The sequence below is a fragment of the Anomalospiza imberbis genome, unplaced genomic scaffold (assembly GCF_031753505.1).
Source record: "Anomalospiza imberbis isolate Cuckoo-Finch-1a 21T00152 unplaced genomic scaffold, ASM3175350v1 scaffold_543, whole genome shotgun sequence".
Lineage (NCBI taxonomy): Eukaryota > Metazoa > Chordata > Aves > Passeriformes > Viduidae > Anomalospiza > Anomalospiza imberbis.
Genome location: NW_027100155.1, coordinates 1 through 27,835, shown reverse-complemented (window position 1 = coordinate 27,835; position 27,835 = coordinate 1). Strand labels below are relative to the sequence as shown.

The 27,835-nt window shown below is 40.9% G+C and overlaps 1 protein-coding gene across 1 annotated transcript; it reads right to left on the bottom strand.

Annotated features, from left to right (window-relative positions):
* Positions 1–342: 342 nt before the first annotated feature.
* LOC137467230 (leucyl-cystinyl aminopeptidase-like) lies at positions 343–22,149 on the bottom strand (the record flags this gene model as incomplete). Its single annotated transcript, XM_068178749.1, has 11 exons — positions 343–1,020; positions 1,872–1,953; positions 2,937–3,077; positions 3,906–4,067; positions 4,759–4,943; positions 6,317–6,477; positions 7,534–7,712; positions 8,415–8,501; positions 11,028–11,188; positions 12,316–12,447; positions 22,018–22,149. Coding segments are annotated over 11 exons (1,554 nt in total), but the record flags the coding sequence as incomplete, so codon positions are not given.
* Positions 22,150–27,835: the final 5,686 nt, after the last annotated feature.

Genomic DNA, 27,835 nt, shown 5'->3' with positions numbered 1-27,835 from the left:
TTGTTACTAAGATGGGCCTGCTCTGCTCTGTTCCTGATCACATCTCACAGCAATTATTTAAAAAAGTATATTTTCATGGGGGCGCTGGCATCGTGCCAGTGTCAAACCATGACAATGAGATTCTCAAAACTATCTGATAAATTCAGAGTACAAGTACCAAAGTCACACCACTGTTTCTGGAAATCCCACCTCTAAAACACTTGGTTTTGCTATCTGTTTTTTCTTTTCTGTATTACCATTCAGCCACTTTTATATATCAAATTGTATACGATTAGCATAAGATTTTTTTAACATGTAATTTCTAAAGAACACCATGAAAATAAAAAAATCCAAACTTAAATCAAATTGGAATTGTATTTATTTTGCCTCTTGAACTCGATAACATTCACTTCTGCTTACATATCTGAAATATAATTCTGTTTCACAACAGCTTCTATATCTACAAATGTGGAAACCACATACAGTTTTGCATTAAGAAAAAATCTACTGCTCAGTGAGCAGTTTGCAAAGAAGTAACAGCTCATGGTAACTCTTTCTTACCTGTATTAACCCACTTACCTGTATTAACGCACCAGTATTAACCCACTGCCAAGAAACGATAACACAACTCCAAAGGAAAGGGCTTAAGTTTCAAATATAAAATTATATTTAATCATTTGTGCAGATGTTTAGTCTATAGATGAAAACAGTTTCAGGGTAAATACTTACATATTGCTGAAAATGCTTCAAGGAAAATAAAAATTTATCTGAGACATGCCCTGAGCTATCTAGATTCCTTGATAGTGCAATGCTGCAGTGATGCCTGGTTTCACCCTGGCTTTTGCAAATGAAACACAGTAACTGCTCACAGAGCTCCTAAATGGCTGACACAGCACAGTATTATATGCACTACAGCAGTTCTTGTAGCTTTGCCAAGTTTCTCTCCATCCACTGGATATTGAGCTGAATTGTGTCAATTGCCGCTTTTACGCAATGCAGTTGAGAACTCTCCTCTGATTTTGACTCAAAAAATGACTTGACCTGCATAGCAAGAATAAAGAAAGAAAAAGAAAATCTTAATTAAAATCAACATTAGCCAGAAAAATAGGTTCAGCAGCAAAGGTTATACACACGTTGCAGGAAATCCGTTTTTGAGAACTGTTTGTATCTACGCAGTAAACAAACCTCTCCAAGGAGTTCCCAAAATGCAAGGAAAGCATTTTCATGGATACAGCAGCAATAACTCATTTGGTTTCAATATGTCATTTCACCAATAAACAGACACTCATTTACCATATCACAAAGCCTGCAGAGGATGCAGAGCTCTGGAAAAGGAGTCCTATTCTGTGACAAAGAATTGGTTGTTGCAAGCAATCCTCTTCAGCATTCTGGAACAGCCCCCACACCCAATCATCTTTATAACTGTCAATGGTAACACTTAAACTATTATAAACGAAACCATTAACACCTATCTCTACCAAATTATATGAATGAAAACATTAGACTAAACCGTAAAGAAGCCTTTTTAGGGAAGACAACAGAGCTTTCTAAAAGCTAGTAAACAACTCTTGGCTGATACTCAACTTCCACAATAACTCTTCGGGATTGATGACAGAAAAAAACCAGCAAAAAGCAATTTTTATGGCACAGTATCACATTTCAGAGATGCAGAACATGTATCTCATTTACAAAATCTAGAACAAAATTACATATAAATCAAGTCATTATTTTGTGAGACTGTGTGTTCCAGTGTACAGGAACTGTACATATACTCTCAACAGGGTGTCAAGGATATAAATAAGACGTGAACGTGTATTTTCCTCATCCTTCAACTAAATGAAAACAACACTGGCACTAGAAAATACCCCTTTCCGGTAGATAGTGCCACCAACCTCAAGCAGATGTGCCTTCGTTGCAAACTGAGAAGTTGACCAGGTAATGATATTCTGAATAGTATAGGAGCCTAGGTGAAACCTGTAAGACAAACAAATAATTTTCAGCTAGGAGACACTTTAGGATGCAGTTTTGGTGTATGTATCCATTCTTTTCTATTTTTGCTACTTTTTTGTTTAGTAGTTCAAAAATATTAAAAGCACTTAAATGCAATACCTTACATTATAATTACATCCCTTATTTTTCTAAAGAAATATATGTTCTTAGAAATCCAAGCCTCTGGCTCCCTATTCCCTCTAAAATGTAATATTAGAGAGAAAAGCCATGGAAAATTTTCAAACTATCACAGATCAAACAGTAAAGAACTGAGGACACCACACAGTGAATATCAAGATCTGTATTTGTGGTACCTATGTGTTCTAAAGCTCTACCAGAATTGAATTTGCAACCAAGTTTTCTTTCAAGTGAGGTAACTCTGTAATACTGGTTTATGAAGAGCTTGCTAGAGCAGAAGTTTTCATAGAGGAGAAACTTCTAAAGCAGCATGAAACTATTTAAAATCAAAACTGGGATTTAGAAACAGAGATTTCTAGTACTGCTGGCTTTTTGAAAACTTGGGGGGGCAGCTTTCCTGCTGGATACACTTCAAGGACAGTGAAAGATAACATATTTCTGAAGCAAGTGTATATTTTGGTTACTTGGTTTTAGGAGTGCTGTGGCAATTCAGAAAATATAAATGCTGAATTATTTCCCTGGATGTCCTTTTGAAACCATTTGATTCACATCAATATCTTGCAACTGAACCAATCATCTTAGAGACAGCAACCTTTCAAGAGAAATTAAGATCAAGATTGTTTAGAATTACTCTGGGGCTCTAGGACACTTGTTCAGAGTTCAAATTTTATGTAGCAAGTTGTATTTGTAAACTCTAATTTTAAAACATGATTTAGAATTTTAATATGAATCTTATATGAACGCTCCTATTTATTGTCTTGTTTGAAACAAAGAAACAGGTGCTTTTGCCACAGTGAGTTTGAAAGTTTCAGCTGCATCAAAAGCCTTACTTTCGTGTAAGCTTTTCCCAGTTTTCTTTGACGAAGTCCCAGGCCAGCAAATACCCAGGCAAACTCTGGCCAACGGTTGCTATGATATGTGAAAGCTCCTGTGACCTGATGATTTCTCCTTCAAGACTGTTCTGCATTAGCCTAGGAGACAAAGCATATGCAAAGAGACAGGAAAAAAACATCATTCCTATGTTCACATGGGTTTCCTGACAGTCCTCAATTAGATGGAAAAGATGATATAATACATCAAGCAAGCAAATTCTGGCACATGGAAGAAATCAATGTTACATTTTATTACAACAACTGTATTTACTTAGCTTTAATTTCCAGAAGTCAGAATGACCTTAGCTCTAATCCAGGTACCTAAATTTTTACTGGCGTTGGAAAAGATCAAGTAAATTCTAATAACTTGTAAAAGAAAAACAACAGATTGAAGATGTAAGAGATGGAAGCTGAAGACTAAATTAGCAGGACAAGTTTGTGTTCTCCATGAAGTATTAAGATTTAGTCTACAGAGAGGAACATAATGTAAAGTCAAATTTTCACCCAAAGAAAGAAATGAAAAAAAGAAGAGGAAAAAAACCCAAACAAAATTATACTTCAACTAGTTATTATTTTGATTATATATATCAATCTTTTAAGATTCTATAGACCAGCTTACAATTTTGCTATCTGCACTGAAAAATCTGAAATTTTGTGTTACCAGTACTGCAAAAGCCTGTAAGTTCAATTATTTTCTCTTTATGCATATCCAGAATTTGGTTTTTTGTGCTGCTCTGTTACGTAAGTTATTTTTAAGTGAAAAATATAAGGTTCTTTGTGTGTATGGAAGCCTGTGCAAAACATTTGGATGGATTTTCTTTAGCAATCAGAAATTTTTTCAGCAATAGAAAAAAAGAAATGCGCTTTTCCAAGAAGATTTTATCACTTGTAATTTACACAGCATACAACGTCTCGATTCCTTCATACCAGATCAGCTTTCTGGCATCTTCTGTGCTGGCCAAGGCTTCAATCATTTTGCTCTTCTCTGCTTTGGAAACTGAAGAGAAATACATCTTCAGGAGGAATTCCCAGCCATCATCAGACTTGGCTCCAACTGCAAATATGGCTTTCATAACATCACTAGACAGACTACAAGGAAAAATAAAAACAACAAAACAAATAAACATAACGGGGTACAAAAATGCTCACCTGACGAAATAAGAAAGAATTCACAAAATTAAAATATTCACTTGAAGGAGATGCCTCTTTTTGGAGCAATTTGATTCTATAGCAATTGTTAAAATTTGGCATTACTGAACTCATGCCAATCTAATACTTTAGGTCACTAGGAAAAAGCAAATCATTTAGCCACATGAAAACAAAGTAAATTGTACACAAAATTGAGAATTTTCTATAGCTCAAAATGCACATGAATACACAGCAGAATGAGTGCTGCTTGATAAAAACACGTGCTTTGGCCTTGCCACTAAGTAATCTTTTTTCAGCATGCAGCTCAGGGAATTCAGATGAAAAAAAAATTAAGGCTGGTTTTGCAGTTAAACTAAATGAGACTGGAGACAAAGCCTAGCAGAGTCATCCTCTCATTGTGAAACAGCAATTACCTCTACATGTGGAACAGTTAAAGACAGAATCACATTCTTTATCAATACCAAGTCGGTGGTGGTGGTGTGGTGGTTTTTTTTTTTTTTTTTTTTGGTTTTTTGGGTTTTTTTTTTTGATTGTTCTGTTTGCTGTTGGGGGGATTTTCCCAAGTACAATGGTGGCAATGTAACAGGAAAGCAGATGGGTAAAAGAAGTGGAAGCTCAGTTTCTGTGGTACCTTATTGTTCCATTAGACTTCATCCATGTCTCAAACATCTTAGCAGCAGTTGTTCTACAGTCTCCTATATCATGGGTGCAGGCAAAAGCCAGCAGTGTTGACCGGAGCTCTCGTTCAGACAAGGTCCCATCATCTGTCCAGTGCTGTTGATCCATTTTATCTCCAAGCAAGTGCTCTATCCTATGCTAAAGGAGGAAAAAGTTACTAGCAATAGCTAGTAATCCTTCCAAGAGGATTTTCTATATATAAAATTAGTTTAAAGTAAGAAAAATAAATAAAAGGTTGAGCTTTCAAACTATAGAAGCTAAACACAGTAGTTTTTCATCTATTTATTCTAACTTACACATCCTATTTCTTAACTGCAGAAAAAAGTATTAGATACCACATAAATCTGAAAGGTGGGCCAGGTTACATCTTAAACTGCACATGGAAACTGAAGACCCCTCTTTGAGTCATGCCTCAAACTTGTTTGTAATCAGCTTACAATCACAAAGTACTGTAACTTCTGTATGTTTAACTGCTTTTAACTTCACCAAGTCACAGTAAATACACCTTCATTTAGCACAAAGATATCACTTTTGTATGTCTATAGGCTGAACACCCTTCAGTTTTGTAGTTCCGTAGCTTGCCAAAACCACAGCAGGATGCCTGATCAGCTATCGTATCTCAGCTGAAAATTCTGAACTTAAATAAAACTGCATAGACACTGCATTGCAAACCAGAGCTTGGGCTGTTTATAGCAGATACATAACAACTTTGGGTAAATTAAAATACTGCTTTTTTTTCCTTATGTTTCCTTAAGCATTCACTAGTTATCCTTTCCTAGCATAAAGAAAAACCATGTTATTTTATCTAATCATTTAATAGTTTCCTTATAGACTAAATCCCTTTACTGATTTACACTGCGAAGCAGCAAAGGTCATTTTAAACCAGTAGATGATTATGGAGAAGAAACTCTATAATAAGAAGGTAAACACAGAAGTGAAAGACATATGCTCATCAAGAACTGAACCTACAATATTGATTTCACTGTCAAGTCTTTGTATTACTAGTATTACTCTATTACACAACTGGCACAGGACAATGACAACCATCCTTGTGTTTCTATTTCTACAGAAAACAGTTCCGTTTTTTTCTCTTGTCTCTCTATAAAGCAATTAGATCCACGATCTCTAGCCACTCTAACTTTTGAAAATAACGTTCCTGCGCAAGAAAAGTACATGGAATCTGTTTAATTACATATTTCTACTGACCTGTATGGCACTTTAAGATAGCCCCAGACACCACTGCACCACACTCCCTACAAAACATTTTGGGGCATATGGGTATGGTATGGAAACAGAGGAAGGAGAGGGGAAGAAGCTGGTCCAAAAAATGTAGCATTTTGGTAAGAGACCATTAGAAAAAGCTGGCAAGACTGGCAACTCTCTAGAGTCCCCATCAAACTTAGTGAATTTAATGAGTATGTTCAGCAGTCAACATGTAAAAAGAGAATGTAACTATAAAGAACATTATAGCTAATTATTTAAAATTATAATTTATGAAAACTAAGACATACCATGACTCGTGCTGCCAGCTGTTGTTCACCCTTTTTGTCTAAAAGGCTGTATATAAGACTCAGCTGAAACAAAGCTTGAGTAAGTGGTGCAGTGCTGTTCTCTTTGTTGAGGTAATCAATCAACTCAAAGGCCTTTTCCAGAGACTCTCTTCCTAGACTAGGGGTCAAATAACACAAACATTAAAATAGACTACAAAACAAAGGCACTCTCTGAAACAAATCAGAAGTGATGCTTTCCATTACACTAACAGAGAGATAAGTGAATAGAGGGGATGACATAAGAAACAATTTACATGTAGAAATTTTCATATTTTAACTTCAGCAAGATTACAACAAAGCAACAATGGCCACTAACATGCCTCCAGTTAATAAAAATTGAAAATGGGTAAGGAAGTGTAGCAAGGATGTCTGAAAATATTTATCATAAATAAGGGTACTCAGATAGAATAGCAGTTTCTGAAGAGACGATCTATAAAGTTCCACCTCGCCTGCTTCTGATTGTGGTGGTGAAACATGTGAGAGGGCACCAGCAAAAATTTAAGAGGGAAATAGCTTACTTTTCTACAGTGGAGCACTAGAGTACAGGAAAACAGCAGGCAGATCACTGGGCACTAAATAAAACAGGGTCTTCCAGAAATGGAAACTATCATGTGGCTCTCTGTGATCCAAACAAATAGATGATGCTATAAAGAAGAGGGAAATAACATCTAGAGCATCAGTGAACTGTTGCCCTGATTTTGAAAAGTGTTAAGTTTTCTTTTATAGCTCTTTGGAAAGTTTTAAAGTTCTCATAAAACTTCTTTAGCCTTCTGATAATGTTTATATATTTGAGAGTCAGAGTTCCCACAAAATTTCATGTATAAATAGAATAGTTTACATATTTCTCTGTGGGTGGAGAGAAATGATTGATTGATCTTTGGACCAGTATGGCTGGAGAGGTGGTAATTCCATCCTCCAATCCACAGTCACCTTTGGAATTATATAAATATCAGATGTTTGAATAAAACTTACTCTTTTTCTCTTTTGAACTTACCAAGTTTCTGTGTACTCATTTTGTGTCCAATAGTGACAGTGAACAGTTCCAACAAGGCTATTGAAGACTGAATTAAACTTCCTCTAAAGCAGCTGTCTCTAGAAACTAAATCTGATCTTCTCAGACTTGGAAAAAACTTGAAACACATATTAAATATCTTTCCCAGTACAGAAGTCTTATCGTGCAAGGTTGAAGATACTGTTGATCAAATTTGCTCCGTCTTTAGGACTCAGAGCAGTGTGGTTTTTTTTCAAGAGATCAATCAGTGTTTTCCAGTCTTCAGTATAGTGTACTATGTAATAGCCATTCATGTCCACATTGAATTTTATCCATTCCACCTCTTCTGGAAGTTCAGTGACAGCCAGTGGACAGACAATATGTTATCAGCTGAAACAAACATTTAACAACTGTTTGTTCAAATCAAAGTCTACAAAGTAGACTAGTACCAGAGAGACAGTAAATTCTTTCCCACTACTTCCCCCCACAATGACAAAGGAAAAGTCAGCACGAAGGTTTTGAAAGACAGCTCAAAAATTCCAGGTTGTACTTCTTCATCCTTCTTCCTACATCTGATTGAATGAACATTAACACAGTCCGCCCCAAGTTGCACCAGTAAATTTTTCTCCTTTTGTCCTGTTGTTCTTTCAAACAGCCCCATCTACTGTTCCAAATACAATATTTTTCCACACAATCAAATAAAATAAAGATTTCAGTGAAAAGTTACTTCCTAACATTTCAGCAAACTGGCAGATTGACTTTCACATAACTTGCTCTCTAAAGAACATATGAGAGATTGTGTGTATGCACTGTGATGAAAAGCATGGCTTTTACAAATTTCAAACTTGTGATTCTGTTCCAGTTGCTGTCATGTATTTATACACACAATGCTACAGGGAACCAGCTCTGTGATGATGACAACGCCAGCAGTGCTCTGCTCCGGAGCTCTGAAATTACTGTGTACCCTGTATGTCTTCAGCTTCACATCTTACTCAAGGGTGCTCTCAGAAAAATCATGGATCTGTAACCCTAAATTAACTTGCTACAAAAGCTTTTAGTTACATACCTGACTTCTGATCCAGTAAATATGCATTAGTGCAATGGGTGAAGTTGCACCTATTTGTTATGTAAGTGAGAGGAATATGCCACAGGTAACTGCAAAGGAAAACAAATGTTTACTAACATGTTCTATACATATTATCTCCCTTGAATGGTTTGTTTTAATTTAAGCACTTTTGTACACCAATAATACTAGAATCACTGAATGCTGTGTAGAATAATAAAGTATAAATCTCACTTCTATAATCAGAATATGATGAAAGAACACATGAACAGAATGCACAGAAATTGTTTTTTTAAATCCCATCATGTTGAGAAATGAGTAAATTTTATAGAACAGACTGGATTCAAAAAGACCTTTTAAGGTCATCTCTTTCAGGTCCCCTGCAATGAGCAGGAACATCTTCAACTAGATCGTGTTGCTCAGAGTCCTATTCAACCTGGCCCTGAATGCTTTCAGGGATGGTGCATCGACCACCTCTCTGGGCCACCAGTGCCACTGTTTTACTATCCTTATTGTAAAAACACTATTCCTTATATCTAGTCTAAATCTACCCTTTTTTATTTTAAAACCATTATTCTTTGTCCTATCACAACAGGACCTGCTAAAAAGTCTGTCCCCATCTTTCCTTTAAGTACTTGAAAGAATGTAGTAAGGTCTCCCCAGAGCCTTTTGTTCTCCAGGGTGAACAGCCCAAACTGTCTGTCTGTCCTTGTATAGGAGAGGTGTTATGTCCATGATTGTTTTTGTGAACCTACTCTGGACTCACTCCAACAGTTCCATGTCCTTCCTGTGCTGGGACCCCAGAGCTGGATGCAGGGTTCCAGGTGGGCTCTCACCAGAGCAGAGCAGAGGGGCAGAATCCCCTTCCTCCCCTGCTGCCCACGCTGCTTTGAATGCAGCCCAAGATACAGCTGGAATTCTGGGCTGTGAATGCACACTGCTGTCCTGTGTCCAGTACCCTGACTCTTCCCAAGTCCTCCTTTGCAAGGCTGCTCTCGATTTGTTCATCCCCCAGCCTGTGTTGACACCAGAAGCTGGCCTGACCAAGGGCCCACTGCTCAAGCTTACCCAGATTACTCCGGATGGCATCCCTTCCGCCAGGCACACCAACTGCACCACTCAGCTTGGTGTCATCTACAAATTCTCTGCAGGAGCACTTGATCCCACTGTGTACATCACCGATGAAGAACTTAAACTGCACTAGTCCCTAATGGACTCTACTTTTCCTAGTACTTCTTTCCCAGTTCCAGCATGCTAGGTAGCTAGTCCAAAATCATACAGACAGTAAATCTCTGGCTGCATCAGAAGTTCATCCAGTATGATTTTTACCTGAGTCCAACATTGTTTATCTGATCTTTTACAAGTTTTAGCTAAAATTAAAAAGTTATCCAAGTACAAGACTCAAATTCCAAATCATGGCATAGAAACCACAATTCATGGTGTACCACAAAGACTTTCTTAAGTGAACTGGAAGCTGGAAGAACAAATGCTAAGGAGGCTCGTCATGATTATAAGGACTTGGCTATTTAGAGAAAAACATAAATCTGAGTGGGATGAAGGAAGCTGCACACATAAATCCGATTTTGACAGGGATCTCCTCTATGTATGACTCACATAGAGTGCTCTCTTTCTAAACCTTTCATACATGCCCCAAACTTACATCAACTAGAAACAGAAACTACTTAGCTTCAAAATCCTTCCCTTCTTCTCTTACCTTTCAACCTCACATTGCTTTTCTTTCTCCGCATAACAAAAGTAAAACAGAGCCCTCTAAATTCCTACATTTCAAGAGACAAATTTCTTTCACAGACCTAATTTTCAGCAAGGTGATGCAATGGACTTAGCTCCTGTTAAACTTCAAACAAATGAATAAAACCAGCAAAATATCAAACGAATTCACACTTACATGTTTTTGTTAGAAGACACTGTTGAGGGTCATATGGTAAGTTACATGTGCAGTTAACAAAATTTTAAAACTACCAACTGCCACATCTTTACTTCTCCAGTATTTGCATATGTATTTCCTTTTAGGTTTTGGTACAATAGATATTGCCTCTGTTGCACATTCAGTCATTTGTTGTCAGGTAGTAGTGTCATCTTAAAATTTTGAAGCCAAGAAAGCATTGATGCTAGCTTCTCTACCTTCTTGTAGTAAAGCCCAAGTTATACAACTGAATTTTGGAAGTAAGAAGCAGAGGCTTTAAAGTAGAATACATGCATCTGTAACTTCTGTGAAACTTCTGCAGCCTGCCTTTCTTCAGAGTCTTGTTAAACACACAAAACTTTCTCAAATGTAAAGAAACCTTTACTTATGAGATCTGCCTTTTGGTATTGAAAACCAACTCATGATGTCAAGCTTAAAAGCTTCAGGAAAAGGATGCATGAAAGAAATTCAGGTTACAAAGGGTGTCACCGATTTTTACCACTTGCTTCAGTGGAAACAGACATGGGCCTTCAGGCAGACACTAGATGTGTGAATTTCTGTGCCAAATTCCTTTGAAGGTATTACCTACCTTCAAAGGAAACACTAAAAGGCCTGAATACAAGTCAGAAAGGTGTACAAGCTTTAAGACAGCAGCTTGTTTTTAATGGATAAAAGGTATTAAGAAGGTAATAACCTTGCATCGGATGTCCAGTTTTCTGGTTCCACACGATACAAAAATTTCTCTTGTTGTACTGAAATAATCTTGCCCTTTCGGACAACAGTGACTAAAGGAAATCCTTTATGCACAATCCAAGTCTTCATCATTTTTTTTACATCTAGCGTTCCATTAGTAATCTGTAAAAACAATAATAACATAAAAAGCAAATGGAGAACACTTCCTTCTTATGTCACTAAACAAGTAGTTGCACAATTTTGCATCTGTAAACAATCACTTTGACAATAAACTTGCAAATTTCCTCCACTCTCTGGGCCTGGCCATCCAGCCAGCTCTTAACCCAACGAAGAGTCCACCTGCCCAGGCCATGAGCTGCCACCTTTTCCAGGAAAATGTTGTGGGAGACAGTATCAAAGGCTTCGCTGAAGGTCAAGGAGACAACATCCACAGCTTTTCCCTCATCCACCAGGTGGGTCACCTGGTCATAAAAGGAGACTAGGTTGGTCAGGCAGGACTTCTTCTTCCTAAATCCATGCTGGCTGGGTCTGATTCCCTGGTTGTCCTGTATGTGCCCTGTAATGGTACTAAAGATGATCTGCTCCATGACCTGCCTTGGCACTCAGTTCAGACTGATAGACCTGTAGCTCTCAGGACCCTCAGTCCTTCCCCTGTCCTTCCTGCTGTCTGTCTCTCCACCCTCCTTTCCCTGGCCTCTCTGATTCCCACAGCCTTGCTGACACTAGCCCTTACTCTCTTCTATCTGAGCCCTTGCTTTATTGACTGCTTCACACCCATTTTAAAATTAGACACAGCCTAACGCCTTCCTTATAATTTGAGAACTGCCTGTACAGTCTGCTTTTCTAGAATTTCATCACACTTGTTAAAACAAAAGCTACCACAAAGTTACACTAGTTGAGAGTAACCCAAGACCTCTGTGAGGTTGGGTATAGCTATTCCTTGAAAATAAAATTTATCCTGAATTTTATTACTTTCGTTCCAGTCTTAACACACTACCCATGTAATTCTAGATAGGATATGTCCATTCTGGATGGACATGCAGGGCAGTACATACTCACTCACAGTGCTTTCTTGGGATGATATGCGATGTAGCCCAAGAAGCTTCAGTAATCTCCCTATCTATATGAGAGAATTTTGGGATAGGATGAGCAAAAAATTGAGAGTATTTACCTGCAGTCCATTATCCTATTTTTTTTAATAAACAAGGAAATAAATGAAACCTATGACACTCTTAGAGAAGTGGAGGGGAAAAAAAAAAAGGAAAGAACAGTGTGTCCAAGATGGATACCTCATTCATGGTGTCCCACAGGTCATCACTCTGGGCAGTTCCATAGTTGTGATTATGCAGGTATACCTCAATGCCAGCCTGAAAAACATCCTTAGTGAGATAATGCTTCAGCATCAAAAGAAGTGAAGCCCCCTATAAGGAGAAAAAAAAAAATAGAAAATGAATCAATAAATTGAAGTTACCAAACTTTTTTAAGCCTATGTGTATTATAGCTCTTTCACAGTACAGGAGTTAGTCAGAAACTAGCAGATTTTATTCCAAATAATATCCTTCAAATAATTACCTTTACACTCAGTTTCCTTGGAAAAATATTATTTTACTATTTCATAAACTCCAAATACAGTTACAGAAAAGGCTAATGTAGTTTGAAAATTTTTCCCAGCTGCTTTGGAAAAAAAATATTTTAAAGGCTCAAATTACAATTACAAAATGGACTAGTAGAATTTGACACTTTTTCCAATCAACATGATCTGAAAAATATTGCATTCTTATTGATATGTCTCTGCTGGCTGCCATTTTTCATTATCAATACTCATCCGTATGGTACAGAACTGCACTTGTGAGTCAGTGTTTAACAATCATATGATGTGCACTTATATCAAAAACCTAAAAACACAGGAAAAAACATGAGATACGCTTGGTAGGCTGGAATTGACTGCAGAAGAACAAGTATGTTTTCTTGAGTTTAAATACAGCCATATCTTGCAAAGAAAAAAAAAAAGTAGTAACTGAGTAGTTTTAGTATCAAAGGGGTTGTGAATGTTTCTATGTGAAAGCCACCAATAAGTAAATTGCCTGAAGACTTGCATACTGTAGAAGTGAATGCAGAGGAGCAGTCATAGATCAAGAATAGTTTAAAGGTGCACTTTGTATTTTTGGGAAAGAAACAAGGAGGAGAAGATTTTAGAGAGACAATGCATTGTTCTCATACATTTCAATCTCAGGTTCTGGAATTTGAGTAACATCTTATCTGAAACTGAAGGCTGCCTGGTTATTCACTAGTCACCGAACATCAGGAATAGCCCTTACTACAGTTTTTAATAATATGGCCACAATCTCCTCTCCTGTATGCACCCATACTTCACCTACAGCTCTGCTCCTTTGTTTTGCCTACTGTCATATCCTTCCAGGTGGATCTTGAACCACCTATGGGTGTTAGGCTTATGGACAGTCTGCAAAACAGTCAGACTAAAAATAATATTGTACAATTATTTCTATTCAAGACAGTACAATGCAGAGGTCACCTACTAATCTGCGTCAGTTGGTAGTCCAATAAAACAAATTATGTTGTACAATTCAGTAACAGACAATCCTTTGCTTATTTGGGACTACACTGCAGTGTCTTCTCATGTGAATTGCCAAGAACTCTACCTAAGCTATAGAGTAGTGGAATACAAGAACTTCAGGCATAAATGAAAAGCTATGTAATGAAATCCTCTGAAACACAGAAAGCAGCTAGTGAAAACACTATTTCTGACAATGTGCAAAAAACCTCTTTTGGTCAGCTCTCAAAGGTGCAGGCTAGTACAATTCTATTCAAAATGTGCATAATTAGTAGCAATGAAGTAATAAAATAATTCTCCAAATATAATGTGATACTGAGGCGTCCCAGACCTAGGTCCCACAGGGAAACCCGCCGGTCGCTGGTCTACAGGAGCCCCAGATGACTAAAGCTCGAATCCACCAAATAGACGGGTCGGCACACGGAGCGCTGCAGTTCTCAGAGGTTTATTCAAGGCAGGAAAAGACAGGAAAAAGTAAAAGGAGCAAAGGGAGACAACCTTTTGAGAGGGGAGCTACCCTGAGTGCCTGAACTCCGAGGTCTGGGTGACCAGAGCCCTCAGAGCCCCCCCCCCACGAAGGAGGGGATAGGGGTTATATCCGGGAGAGAGGAGGTGGGGTCGGGGTACATACATCCAATAGGGTAAGATCTTGTGGGAGGGATAGGGATAGTACGAACCAATGGGAGATAAGGGAAGGAGTGGTTACAAGGAGGGAACCAATAACAGAACTTAGAACAAAGAACCTTCCAGAACCTGGGATGGTACTATTGCTTAACTGACATTAACTGGGGAGGGTACACCAAATGATGGACATAGGGAACGGTGGGAATCTTATTACCATGCCCCTACACCACAGTAGTTTCCCATGGTAATCCCGGTAGATCTCTTCCGAGACCTCCTTCCACATCTCCCCCCTTGTTATTAACTAAATAAACATTTCCGATAGTCTTTTCAATAGTCTTCTTAAAGAAAATTAAAGCAAGATGGATAATAAAAATTATAAGACAAACCCAGGCAAGTCCTTTTAATATTGCGGCCACCCATCCTGGGATGCCCCATTGGGCAAGAATCTTGTTGATTGGGTCCACGGCTTGAGCCTCTGTCTTAATGTCTTTTATCTGTGTCTGGATCTCCTTTATGTGGGCTTGAATTGATGTGCTTCTTGAAGACAAATTAAAGCAGCATAGTCCTTCAAAGTCTTCACAGCTGTGACCATGGGTGAGTAGCAGGAAATCAGTTGCCGCTCGATTTTGTAGGGTGGCATGCCTGGTGGTTTCTTCATCCGCTAATAGGTCGGAGAGTGCGGCGGATGTAGCGTTGGCCTGTTTACTCAGCCAACACCCCAAATGAGAGAGTTCTCCTAGAGCTTTCGCTGCTGCGTACCAAGGCAGAAAAATGGATGCTGCAACTCTTTTTGCTTTATTCCAATTATAAATTTGGGAATCACAGTTTGGATCAAATTCTGTGTAAGATCTTTTTTGGCGAGGCAATTGTTTTTCATTTTTACAATTTATAATTTGGGTTTTGTTGGGGGTTAGTGTAGTCAACTGGCCAAGGCTGCAGGGACCTCCTTTGATCTTGGACGGGATCCCTGCCCACACCCTGTCACCACAAATGAGAAAGACTCCCTTCGGAAGCACTCTGGGAATTGAAGAGGACTTAGATACCATGTTACTAGTGTAATTGCACCAATTTGCAGCGTTATATTTCCTATCATGAGGAGAGACATCATTTTTGTTAATATTGTGTGAGCCCGCTGGATGGAATTTGGCTATTTCTGTCCAATCTTGTGTGGGCTGATAGGAGAACCTCACACAGAACATAGCTTTTGTGGAGCCTATTAAGTCCAATTCCTGAGGCTCCTGTGGTGCATGTGGCAATATCCTTGTCTACTCATCCCAGGTGTCCACAGGATTGGGTCTTTTACCTGCATAAGGATAGTCATTAGGTGACAGGGGTATTCCTACCAAGCAAGTGGAGAGTGGATTGTCCACATTACCCATGGCCAAGCAAAAATTGTCCTGTTGTAGGGACTTTACAAGTGTGATCCAGACGTTTTCTCTTGGTTGTGGTACCATCCAGCTTCTAGCCATTTGGACCCAAATAGGAAGTATGAAGGTAATGACAGCAGCCATCTGGGAGGACATATCCTGTGTGGTTCTGGTATAATAACAAAAGAAAGTCAATTAATGAAGTTCCACATAAGTTCCCTGTTCCCACTTCTTCCCATCCTTTTAGGATTTTATAAAAAGTAAAAACCCATTATTTGTGGGAGAGGGTGGAGGTTCGAGGGAAATGGTAAGAGGGAAAGGAAGGGTAAATTGGAAGGGAAGGTACAGCAGATATATGGTTATCGGGAATGGGGAAGCAGCGGCGGGTGATTAATACTCGGGATACGAGATTGGGTGGTGTGGTATTCTTCTTTTTCCGACGCCTCCACGCGACGGAAGAGTCAGGTTGGTGAGGTTCTGGAGCATGTTCTGGCATAGCATCTTCTTCTACAGCGGCGTCCAGGTATGGTTTGACAAACTTCCCGGGAATCCATTTCGGACCCTGCTCTGTAGAAACACATGCCCTCTTCCACAAGTTAACAGCGGATATGGTCCCATGATTTTTCGGGACTCTGGGTCCTTAATAAGGACTGGAGGCCTTTCCTTCAATACCGCGCGGGTGTTATTGTGGAAGTGCCTCAGTATGGGAGGATTTGGCTCCTTTTCCGAGCAATTAAGATAGTTGTAAACATATATTGCCTTGCACAACCTTTCTACTGGGGTCATCAGCAGGGTATGATCATGTTGCTGTTCTAAGAGCTTCTTGATCTCTTTATGGGTCCTTTCTATAATAGACTGACCGGTGGGGTTATGTGGAATGCCTGTAATATGGGCAATTCCCCACTGCTGCGCAAACTTTTGGAAGTTTTTAGACATATATCCTGGCCCGTTGTCTGTCTTTATATTTTTTGGCACGCCAAGAGTAGCGAAAGCCATAGAAAAGCGCTTGATTATATCTTTAGCCTTTTCACCCGTATGTAAAGAGGCGAACACCGCTCCAGAAAAGGTATCTATCGACGTGTGAATATATTTTAGACGTCCAAAAGGAGCGTAATGGGTGACATCTGTTTGCCACAACTCTAACGCACCTAATCCTCGGGGATTAACTCCCATCGCCAGAGATGGAAGGGCAAAGGACTGGCAATTAGGGCATGTGGCAATAATCGCTCTAGCTTGTTCTTTGGATATTTTAAATTGTCGAGAAAGTGCTGGTGCATTCTGATGATAAAAGGCATGGCTGAGCCGTGCCTGCTGAAAGACATCAGGTAGGTTAGGGGTAGCCGGTGATATTTGTGCTGACATAGCCAGAAGATCTGCTCTCCGATTGCCCTCTGCAATGAAGCCTGGCAAATCCGTGTGTGAACGGACATGCATCACATGGTAAGGTTGCTCTCTTTGGGAGATTAGCCAAATCAATTCAGAGAGCAAGCTGAATAGAATTTTGTTGTCAACTTCTTTTAAAAGTGCGTGTTCTGCTCTTTCTACTATCCCAGCAACATAGGCCGAATCAGTGACCAAATTAAAAGGCTGTTGAAATTTTTTGAATGTTCTCACAACCGCATAGAGTTCTGCGATCTGGGGGGAACCCTTGACTGTCTGGACGTCAGACTCCCACTTCTGACTATCCGGGTCCTTCCAGGTGATCACTGATTTATGGGATCGACCTGATCCATCCGTGAACACTGTGAGAGCATTTTTAATAGGAGTTTTACTTTTCCAGATCTTTGGAGCCAAATGCAATGCATCTTTGAATAATTTATGTTTCGGATAGTGAATTGAGATTTGTCCGGGATAGCTATCAAGGGCAATTTGAATGTTTTCATTTGTTTGTAATATAGTCTCCAATTGATCTAGATTGAATGGAATGTAGATGCACGCCGGATCACACCCTGCGAGGGTTCGGAGGCGAGACCTAGCCTTCATTATTAACTTCGCCATCAACTCGGGTGGAGTTGAGATGGTTTTGTTTGGCTGATGTGGAAGGAACATCCACTCGATGATTATAAGTGGGTCCTTCTGTGTAGAGTCCCACTGAAATAAAAGACCATGGAAATTGGGACACTTACCCAGAATGCAGAAGTTTATTGGAAGGCACCGGACTACTCAGTGCGCCTGACGGGACTTCATCGCATCCACCACTCGGTCTAAGGCTCTCCGGGCGTCCGATGTCAGTGGATGAGGTGAAGCTAGATCGCCGTCCCCTTTGAGAAGGTTGAAGAGAGGTGCTAGCTCCTCCGTGGTGAGTCCTAGTAGTGGCCGGATCCATGTGATGGTCCCGCAGATCTGTTGGATGTCTCGTAAGGTCTGAGGGTCTTCTCGAATAGAAAGAGTCTGTGGTGTTATGGTCCTTCCAGTTATTAAGTATCCCAAATATTTCCATGGCGCAGTCATTTGAATTTTATCTTGGGCTATTTGAAGCCCTGCATTTGTAATAGCCTGTATTGTCTTTGTAAGTGCCGCTTTAAGATAAGTGTCAGTGGCAGCACATATTAGAACATCATCCATATAATGTAATATGATGGCTTCAGGAAAGGTTTTTCTGACAGGCGAGAGGACCTGTGCAACACAAGTTTGGCAGATCATAGGAGAATTTTTCATTCCCTGAGGCAAAGTGGTCCACTGATACCTCTTATATGGTTCTCCGCGGTTGATGGATGGTACGGAGAAAGCAAACCTGGGAGCATCTCTTGGGAACAGAGGGATATTAAAAAAGCAGTCTTTAATGTCGACGACTGCGAGCTGCCAATCTCTTGGGAGCATAGAGGGAGAGGGGAGACCAGGCTGAAGGGGACCCATGTCTTCAAGGACCTCGTTAACCTTACGCAGGTCCTGGAGCAGGCGCCACCGGTCTTTTCCAGGTTTCTTTATTACAAAGACTGGCGTGTTCCAGGGACTGGTGGAAAGTGTTAAATGTCCCAAACGCACCTGCTCCTCAACTAAACTTTGAAGCGCTTTTAATTTTTCTATAGGAAGGGGCCACTGATCCACCCACACCGGCGTATCGGATTTCCACTCTAAAGGTGGGGTGGTGCGCTCTGCAGTGGCCCATACTAAAAATCCCATTTAGGGTCCGGAATATCAAGTCTGGCTCCCCACTGAGATAGAACATCTCTCCCCAACAACATGATTTCTGATGTAACTACAAAGGGTCTAACCGTGGCAATTTGACCCTGGGGTCCCTCTATGGTTACCAGATGCTTGCTCCTTCTAGAGTTGACAGCTCCCCCCACTCCAGAGATTGTGCCACAAGGGGACACTTACTCCCAGTTGCGGGGCCACTTTGACTGAGGGAGGATGGTGACATCAGCTCCTGTGTCTGCCATCACCTTCAGGGAGATGGACTTTCCCTGAAAAGAAACAACAGATTTAATTAAAGGTCTCTCTTTGCATATGTTTTGTGTTAGAAACACATATGGATGGTGTTCTTCGTTACAGTCCAAATCCTGAGGGTCTAAAATATAGAGCAATGCAAAGGGTGATCCTTTGCACAATGAAAAAGGAGGATTAGTGCAGGTGACTGATACTGTAATTTTATTACCTGGGTCTATGCACACTACCTCAGGTAGAATAGTCAGTTCCTCCGGGGTGTGTTGGCTGTCTCCTAACAACAGGATGGTCGTAGGTCGTTGATCATACGGCGGCGGCAGGAACCCTGCGGGCACACGTACCAGGTCCTCATCTGGAAACATGATGTGGATGGAGCTGGTGAGGACCTGATGCAGATCTTGATCTAGGCAGTTTGTTCTGTGGAAGTAACGGAGGCCGTCCTCATGGCTGCGCCGGTCCGCAGAAATGTACCGGGTGGGCAATGGTTCTCCTGAATGGTGGGGAGACCTGGGCGCTATGATGGGCCATTTGTTGTCCTCGCGCGGCCCCTCGTCGCGCTTTGCTGCCCGTTTCCCAGCCGATGGTGCCAATGCTGATGAGGGTTCCTGTAACTGGATCTAGGATACTGAATGTTAACCGGGAAGGGGTGCTCCACCTGCCAATGAGGGCAGTCCGCCCACATATGACCCAACTGGCCACATTTAAAACATCTGATATTATTCAGATTGACCATTGCTTCTCCAATTCCTTTACTAACGGCTAATGCCACCGTATGTTCAATAGATGCTGCCTTAGAGAACGCCTTTACCATTTGGGAGATGGTAGGTTAAGGGTCTTGAGGCAATGCTCGGAGCACCTTTTTAGTTTCTGTGTTTGCGTTGGACATAGCCATTTTACGAAGCAGTTCGTCCCTGGCTTCCATGTTGTCTATTTGTCTTTCTATGGCCTCTCTCAACCGGTCTATGAACCTTATAAAAGTTTCTTCTGGGCCTTGTATAATGGATGCAAAGCTTTGGAGAGGGGTATTCCCATCAGGGATCTTAAGAAGCGCTGTTTTGGCAGCGTCCCTGATCTCATCCGGCAGTGTGTTAGGTAACAAAATTTGATCTTGTGGGCTGCCGAACTCTCCCTCTCCCGCCAGGGCGTCGACTCCTTCAGCCCCTTCTCCCAAAAGTGCTGACAGTTCATACTTTTTGAGAAGCGGTTTTAAAAGCTTCTTCCAGTGAATCTCCCATAAAAGGAGTTCCGTAGGGGAGAAGAGTGCTTTGGCTATGTATCTTAGATCATGCTGGATTAATGTATGTCCCGCAAACGTGAGGTCTAATACGTTCTTAAAAAATGGCGAATTGCGCCCATAGTCTTTTGCCGCTTTCCTAAGTTCTTTTACCTCCACATAAGGTAGCTGTTCCCACCTAGGCTCCTTCCCCTTTTTTAAAATTACTGGTGCCGCAAACGTCCCTAGATCTCTAGCGAGATCCAGGTCCCCATCCCAAATGGCCTCCTCCCTGATCTGGGCCCAGCCCCCCCCCAGGCGTGATGATAGGTCGGGGGTCATCACTGTCCTCATCCTCATCGGAGGATGAAGCAGGATGGGCTAGAGCACGGAGCTTCTCTCTTACTGGTGAGTCCCGGTGACGGGAGACTCGGCAGGCCAAGATGGCCTGCTTCTGGCAGAGCCTACTTCCGGTTCTGGTAGCGTGGGAACCAGAAGTGGGAGGAGAGGAAGTGTGGCCTGATCCACCCCCCAGGGCGTGGCCTTCTGGTGGTTCTGACCCAACCACCAGGGGCCCACCCAGGGGTGTGGTCTGGGAAGCAGGAGGGGAGGGTCCCGATGACATGGGCGTCAACGCAATGATGGAGGAGGGACCCGACGGGGGAGGGAGTGATGGCGAAGTGGCGGGAACTCGAGTGAGGGGGAAAGCGCCATTTTGTGGTGTTTGATGACCAACCATGTGGCCGTCGTCATTTTGTGTAATACAATCACTATTTATACAACTGGGATTAAAACTGGGGTCAGGGGTTTTCGGATTGAGGAGAGTGGCAAGAGTCGTTTTGGGGTGGCCAGTCCCAGAACGAAAAGAGGACAGAGTGGGATGGGAAGCAGCAGGGGGACGGCAGCAACCCTGTGCCTCTTGGCAGGATCTGTCTCCCAACCCACTCTTAGGGGAAGTGGGGTGAGGATTGGGGAGGGAGGAACGAGGGGTAGGAGAACCAGGGACCCAACTTTCCCTTTCTGGTTTATATAACTTAAAAATAGAATCATATATAGGAAAAAAACGTCCCACTCTAAAATTCCCCTTTACTTGTAAATCATATATATGTTTCCCAACTTTTCCCCAGAATAAAATAGAAGAAGCATCTCCCTGGGTAACATCGGGGAAATGGTCGAAAATAAAATTAACAAAAGCTTTCAACTCCCTCTTTTTAAAGGAAACATCCCCCAGCACAAAGGCAGACTTAACTTGGACATAAAAATCCCGTCTAACCGGAGAGAGGCGATTACCCATTTTCTCTCTCGGTATGAATTCCCCCTTGAAACAAATGAAAATGAAAAAGGAAGAGCCTGGTCAAAAGCAACAGGCAGCCTCGGCTGCACACTCACCACACAGAAGGACATCGGAGGACACAGGCGAGAGGAAAGGTGTTCCGAGGGAACTAGGGAGAGCATAACATTGAACTATTACTTTGTTGTTTTGTTTTTACTTTTTTTAAAATCACTTGTTACAGTCTGCTACCAGAAGAATATATGCCTAGCTGGTTATGTTGCTTCATCTATTGGTTTCCCTCCTACAACTATATTTTGTGCTCAAGCGTTCAACAAGATGGTAAGTAAGGCAACAAATACATATACATAATATTTTCCTAATTAAATGCTACATATATGCTCAAAAACATTATTGAGAAATCCTGCATTGTTTGAGTTGGGTGTAAATAACCTCCAAAGGTTTGTCAATACATGCCTATTCACTTGTGATCCACATTCATAGTTTCAATAGCTAATGTATCACTTTCCAAATATTTTGGAATATTTTTACAGTTACCTTGATATAAGAAAGAGCATCAAACATTTCTTCAATTTGCTCTGAAGACTGAACAGCAGAAGAGACTGGATGTGAAGAATTCAAAGCATCCTTCATCATAGCCTTGTAAATTAAAGTAAGGAAATCTTCATCCTAGAAGAGAAACATTTTTAACTATTTAGGAAGCTGATATTGTACATGTTAAGCAGAAAAGTAAAAGTGGTCTCTCCTTTGCTCCTCCATTGCTATGGGCAGCAAAAGAATTGTCAGGATATTATTTATAAAAGCTACTATCTCCCTGCCAGATTTTAGCAGTGGAATCTCATTTTTGAGTTTGCACCATTATACAGACCCTTAAGCCCCTGTCTCAGGCAAGAGTGTCAATGGCACTTGACAAAAATGCACCTTCTAAAGAAGTGTGTGTCAAATTTCATATTAAATTTCACCACTGTTTTCATTTACAGGAGGCAGGGAATACAAAAATATTACTTTAATGTGCTTTAAGCATGAAGTTTAGAGAAATTATTCATTACAGAAATGTTTGGGAGAATGTAAACAGCACCTTATCTAGTGAATACCAAAATCTCTTACTTCTTTTTTTCTAGAATGAGGATATTTGAATTTAATACACTGGTACCAGAACAAGAAAACGCCAAACACTGAAAAGAAGCTGATCATATCAGTATTTGTCCCTTTCATTTCATCAAGGCAAGCAAACAATTCTCTATACAGTAGAGAGTTAAAAAAACCCCAAAAATTAACAACAACAACCCCAACAATTAACAACAAAACAAATCCACAAAACCCCTCTGTTAAATACAATGCAAATAACTGTTAAAGTTTAAAATATTAAGGCTATTCTTGAATGGAGAATTCTGGGTGGTGTCTTTTATTTTCACCAAAACACATTCTGGGACTATCAAACAATGAAATGAGATATTTGTCAAGGCAGCTTGTCAGACAGCTTTTAGAATGAAGTACACAGATGTTAGATGTGTCCTTGTTAAATAAGGACACTACTTTTGTGTCCCACCCTCAGCGCATGTGCACCCAACAAGCAGAATGGCTACATACTTTTGGTGACAATCCAACTGAACAACCAAACTAGGTCAAATGAAGAAGTTTTGAAACATCCAGTGCTGTAAAAGAATTCTACTGGACCAGGTTAGCAACTCAAGTTTCTTAATACTAATAAGAGTGATTTAAGAACTCACAGTTCTTCAGAATGCTGAGAAGAACACTATCTATCAGGCAGGAAACAGTCAGTACAAATCAGGTGTTTAATCCCATGACTAAGGCAAAGCACATGAACACTCCTAGAAGTTGTTTTCAGGGCTCAGGTATGTCCTCTCCTTGGAGACATCTCTATCCAGAATACAAAATTATTCTCTCCACTACCCTCTACATTTAATTCCACTAACCTTTGTTTATCTACCTGTCATTCTCAGTGACAAGAAAGTTTTATAGCAGTAGCTGATATCCTTTCATTGGAAAAGAGAGGCCAAATTTGAACCTATCACGTTTTCCAGTGTCTGAAAAGCTAGGTCACTTAGTACCTGAGTGAGTTAATAAATAATCATACATTATTATATCAGAAAGATTTTATCCTTCAGCCATGTATGTAAACAGATGTGCCTGTCGGAGCAGTGCTTTGTATTAAGTGTAACTCAATGCTATCAGAATCCTTTGTGGTGGACCATTTGATATTTTTATGCTAGGTCTGCTCATTTGTGAAATACAAACTGATTCAGACACAAGCAAGTACCACAATGATTGGAAGACAGAAGTTACTTCATGTAGGGAAAGAAAACAAAGGGAACTTATAACAAAGACTATTTAGTTAGGAAAAAAAAAAGACTATTCAGTCAAGGCAGAAGAGATATAACAAAGTTTTAAAAAATGTAGCAGGTGTAACAAGTAGCAGGTGCACAGCATTTTGCAGGAAGAACTATTATATAAGCATTTATCTTTGAGAGAAAAGTCTGATGTTGCTATTAGCGAATTGATCACAAATATTATTGGATAGCAATTTTATTACCAATTATACTATTGGCTTTCCAGGCTCACGCTATTCTAACCCAATGGTGGAAATATTATAAAAGCTATGTACACTTTTAATAGACGCCTGTGGTTATACCACAACCGGGGACTGTGTTTCTTTCATATGCTTGCAAATGGCTCCTTGAACCTACATACAATCTCCTTAGGCAATCCTGGACCAGCAGTGCATCCCGACTGTACCAATGGTGAGCCTCAAGGATTATTGAGGACGTCCCTTCATTGCTGACTAAAAAAAAGGTTAGCAGTGCGGTCAGGTAATTCTCTCATGAAATGGACAACAATATCTCTAAACTAGAAGCCTTCCATAAAGACTGCTTATTATGTATAGCAAAGGAGCATAATCTTAAAATTCAGGAAAATAAAGTAATACAACTTCTTCTATGGGAGAAAACTAACTGTTGCTGGTACCCCCGTAAAGGCTCCTATGACTGCAATCACTAGAAGCGAGTGGAAGATGCTCTAGAAGCACATCAAACACATATGCCTGATATTAACTCAGATGAATTTATAACATGGAAAATTATATACTCTGCATTGCAAGTTTTTCATAATTCTGAAGACATAGTACTCCCAGCTATACATTCTCCCCGCACCCACAGCAATGCTTTCATGTTCTAATTCACTTGTTTTGCATGTGGATGGGACCATTAGGGAGGAAAAAGAAAGCAAACGTGTAGAAAAAAGCTGAAATTCGTAGTCTAAAAGACCATTGCAACAGCTGAAAAATATGGCTGCAGCACCATCTACTGACACAAAAGGGCCAAAACAGCCCTTCGTGACTGATCGTGAATTTTCTCTGCTCCCTGAGCCAAAAGACTTTTAGATATCTATAGAAAAACAGCTTTGCTTCAAGGGGATGTTGAATTGCTTCATCCTTTGCCTGTAGTTTATCAAGGCAATGAGCAACTTTCCTATGAAATGGTTAAAGAACCAAGAAAATCTATGAAAGTGAATGGCTTGCAATCTTTCTCTACCTTTAGACTCCTAGAAGCTATTGCAGAGAGCTGTGTTATGTTACCTGCTGACTGGAAAGCTTTATTTAAGTCAATTAGGACAGCAGCACAATATTTTATATGGTGGACAGTTGTACTTCACAGTACAATGGGCTTTGTGAAGATCAAGTGCGGGCTAACATAGACACTGCTAATGCTGCGATAACAAAGGATCATTTGACAGGGACTGGACATCAGACCATAATAAAAGAACAGTTAGGGATGCCTCCAGAAACATATAACCAAGCAAAGGAGCTGGTTATAAGAACTTCAAAAAAAGAGTGATGGATGTTAATAAGACTGAACCTGGCTTCTCTACTATAAGGCAGGGACATCAAGAGCCCTACATTACTTTTATTGATCGTTTGCAAACAGCTGTGATAAGGCAAACTGATTTACCAGATACAGCTGAAGTTTTACTCAAATCCTCAGCTTATGAAAATACTAATCCTGAGTGCTGCAAGGCACTTGACCTGGTTAAACACAAACCTGATGTTTCCTTACATGACTCTATCATAGCTTGTGCACATGTTGGTACAGAACAAAACCAAGCAGGTTTACTATCAACAGCCTTAGTTCAACAGCTACAGGTTGCTAGGGCAACAGCCAAATGTTTTGACTGTGGAGAAGAAGGTCATGTGAAAAAGTATTGCTCAAAGAATAAATAACAAAGGGAACAAAAACCCTAATAAACCGTGCCCTAGATGCAAGAAAGGTTACCATTGGAGCAGTTAATGCCATTCCAAGTATGACAAAATGGCAAACCTCTGCCACAGCAGGGAAACTCAAAGACAGGTTCAGAATCCTTTGTCTCCCAGCAGAACAGGATCCAGCTGCAGCTCAAGCTCAAGGAACATCAGGGGGACCCCAGGCATCGCTGGGGTGGACTTGGCAGTTTCCACCAAAACCACAATAAATGGCACATTGGTTCACCTTATACCTACAGGTTTAAATTGACCGTTTCCTTTTAAATGTCATGCATTGTTACTTGGGAGATCATCATCATCTAAAAGTGGACTTTCTGTTTTACCAGGAATCATCAACTCTGATTCTAGGGGGGAAATAAAAATCATGGCTTGGACTCCTAACCCACGTTGTATTATTCCAGCAAGATCATGCATTGCTCAATCCATCCCACTTCCTATATTGCCAGATGGATACCATCTGTCAATGCTGACAGGGGCACTGGAGGTTTTGGGAGCACAGGCACTCCTCGCGTTTACTGGTCTAAATTTACTTCAGTGCAGCAACCTTTTCTAGCCTGTGTTTTAGATGGCAAGTCTTCCACAGGATTAAGATACCAGAGCCGACAAAACCATCATCAGTGAATGTGAATGGCCACCGACCTGGCCCTTCACAACACCATCAGCGATGGTCACAGGCAATGGAGGTCAGCAGATGTCACAGGATGTCAGCAGTCAGCTAAGGAACTCCTGGTATATGGGCCAGAAGGGAAACAAGCACAGCTAAAACCACATGTGCTTTCTACTACTGCACACTGTGGGGAAGAGATTTGTTATCACAGTGGGGACTGACACTGAAAACAAATTTTTAAAAGGAGCCTCTGATATGCAGCCAAGACTTAAACTCAGGTGGAACATTAACACCCCTCTGTGGGTGGATCAGTGGCCCCTCAGAGGGAACAACTGCAACAGAACAAAAGCTGGTCAAAACAATTGGGTCTGGCAAATATAGTTCCTTCTACAAGCTTGTGGAACACCCCAATAATTGTGATTCCAAAAAAAGACTGGCAAATTGAGACTCAGATGGGCCCCTCTCCTAAGAATCCCCAGTCTGGGGGCTTTTCAAAGGAAAAGAGAGGAGAATCCTGGCCTAGGATGGGTTGGAAGGAGCCTTTCAAGGTCACCTAGACCAAATCTCCTTAAGCTGAAGACATCTGAATTAATGGATTTGTGGGATTGGGAGCCATGTTGGCCCCATGTAGCAAGGTCCTGGATGTGGAGACAGAGGTGCACAGAATGCCCTCCTTTCTGTATCTTTCTTGTTGCCAGAGAAAGCCTGTTTCAGCCTGTGAGGTAAGTAGAAATTAATTTCTTCTTTTTCTCTTTGGGCAGCATCCGTTTGTAACCTCCGCCGAGCCGACCTCCAGCCTGACGCCTCTGATCGTGGCAACGCAGCAGTTTATGGCCGAGAGGAGATACTAGCCCTGGAAGAGGCTGTAGTTGTTTATTCTAGTTCCTAGTTCCTAGTTTCTAGCTCGTAGTTTGTAGTTTGTTTAGACTGATAGTGGAAATAAATAGGATAATAAATAAAACCTTCACTGTGTTGGAAGCTTCCCTTTGTTCTCACCCTGTCATTAAGGTCTAAATTTGCTTCGGAATGGTCAGGTGTTTCTTAAATGTGGGAAGAGCCATAGATGGGGTTTGTGGCATGGATTGGAAGCGGGCAGAAGTCTTGTGGCTTTGTTGCCGCCAGGCACAACCTGTTGTGGAGAGACAGGCTTGCAGCTGTGACTAGAGGAGCAGAGTGGGGCAAAACGGAGCAGAGCAGTGGTGTCACTGCTGGGGTTGCTGCTGTGGCTGTGGTTGCGCTGCAGCTCTTGGGAAAGGTTGGGAGTGTCTGTGTTGCTGTGGGCAGAGGGGGAGGGAGCCTGGCTTCTCCACAGGCTCAGGCACAGGTGAGTGTCCAGTGGGAAGGCGAGTTCTGCCACGGGAGCTAAGGCCAACATGAGGGAGTGAAAACTGGTGCAGTTTGGATCTGCGTGAGCCAGTGTGGAGGCCTGTGGGCCTGCTAGGGGACTTCTTGGGTCTATGCTCTGGAAGAAC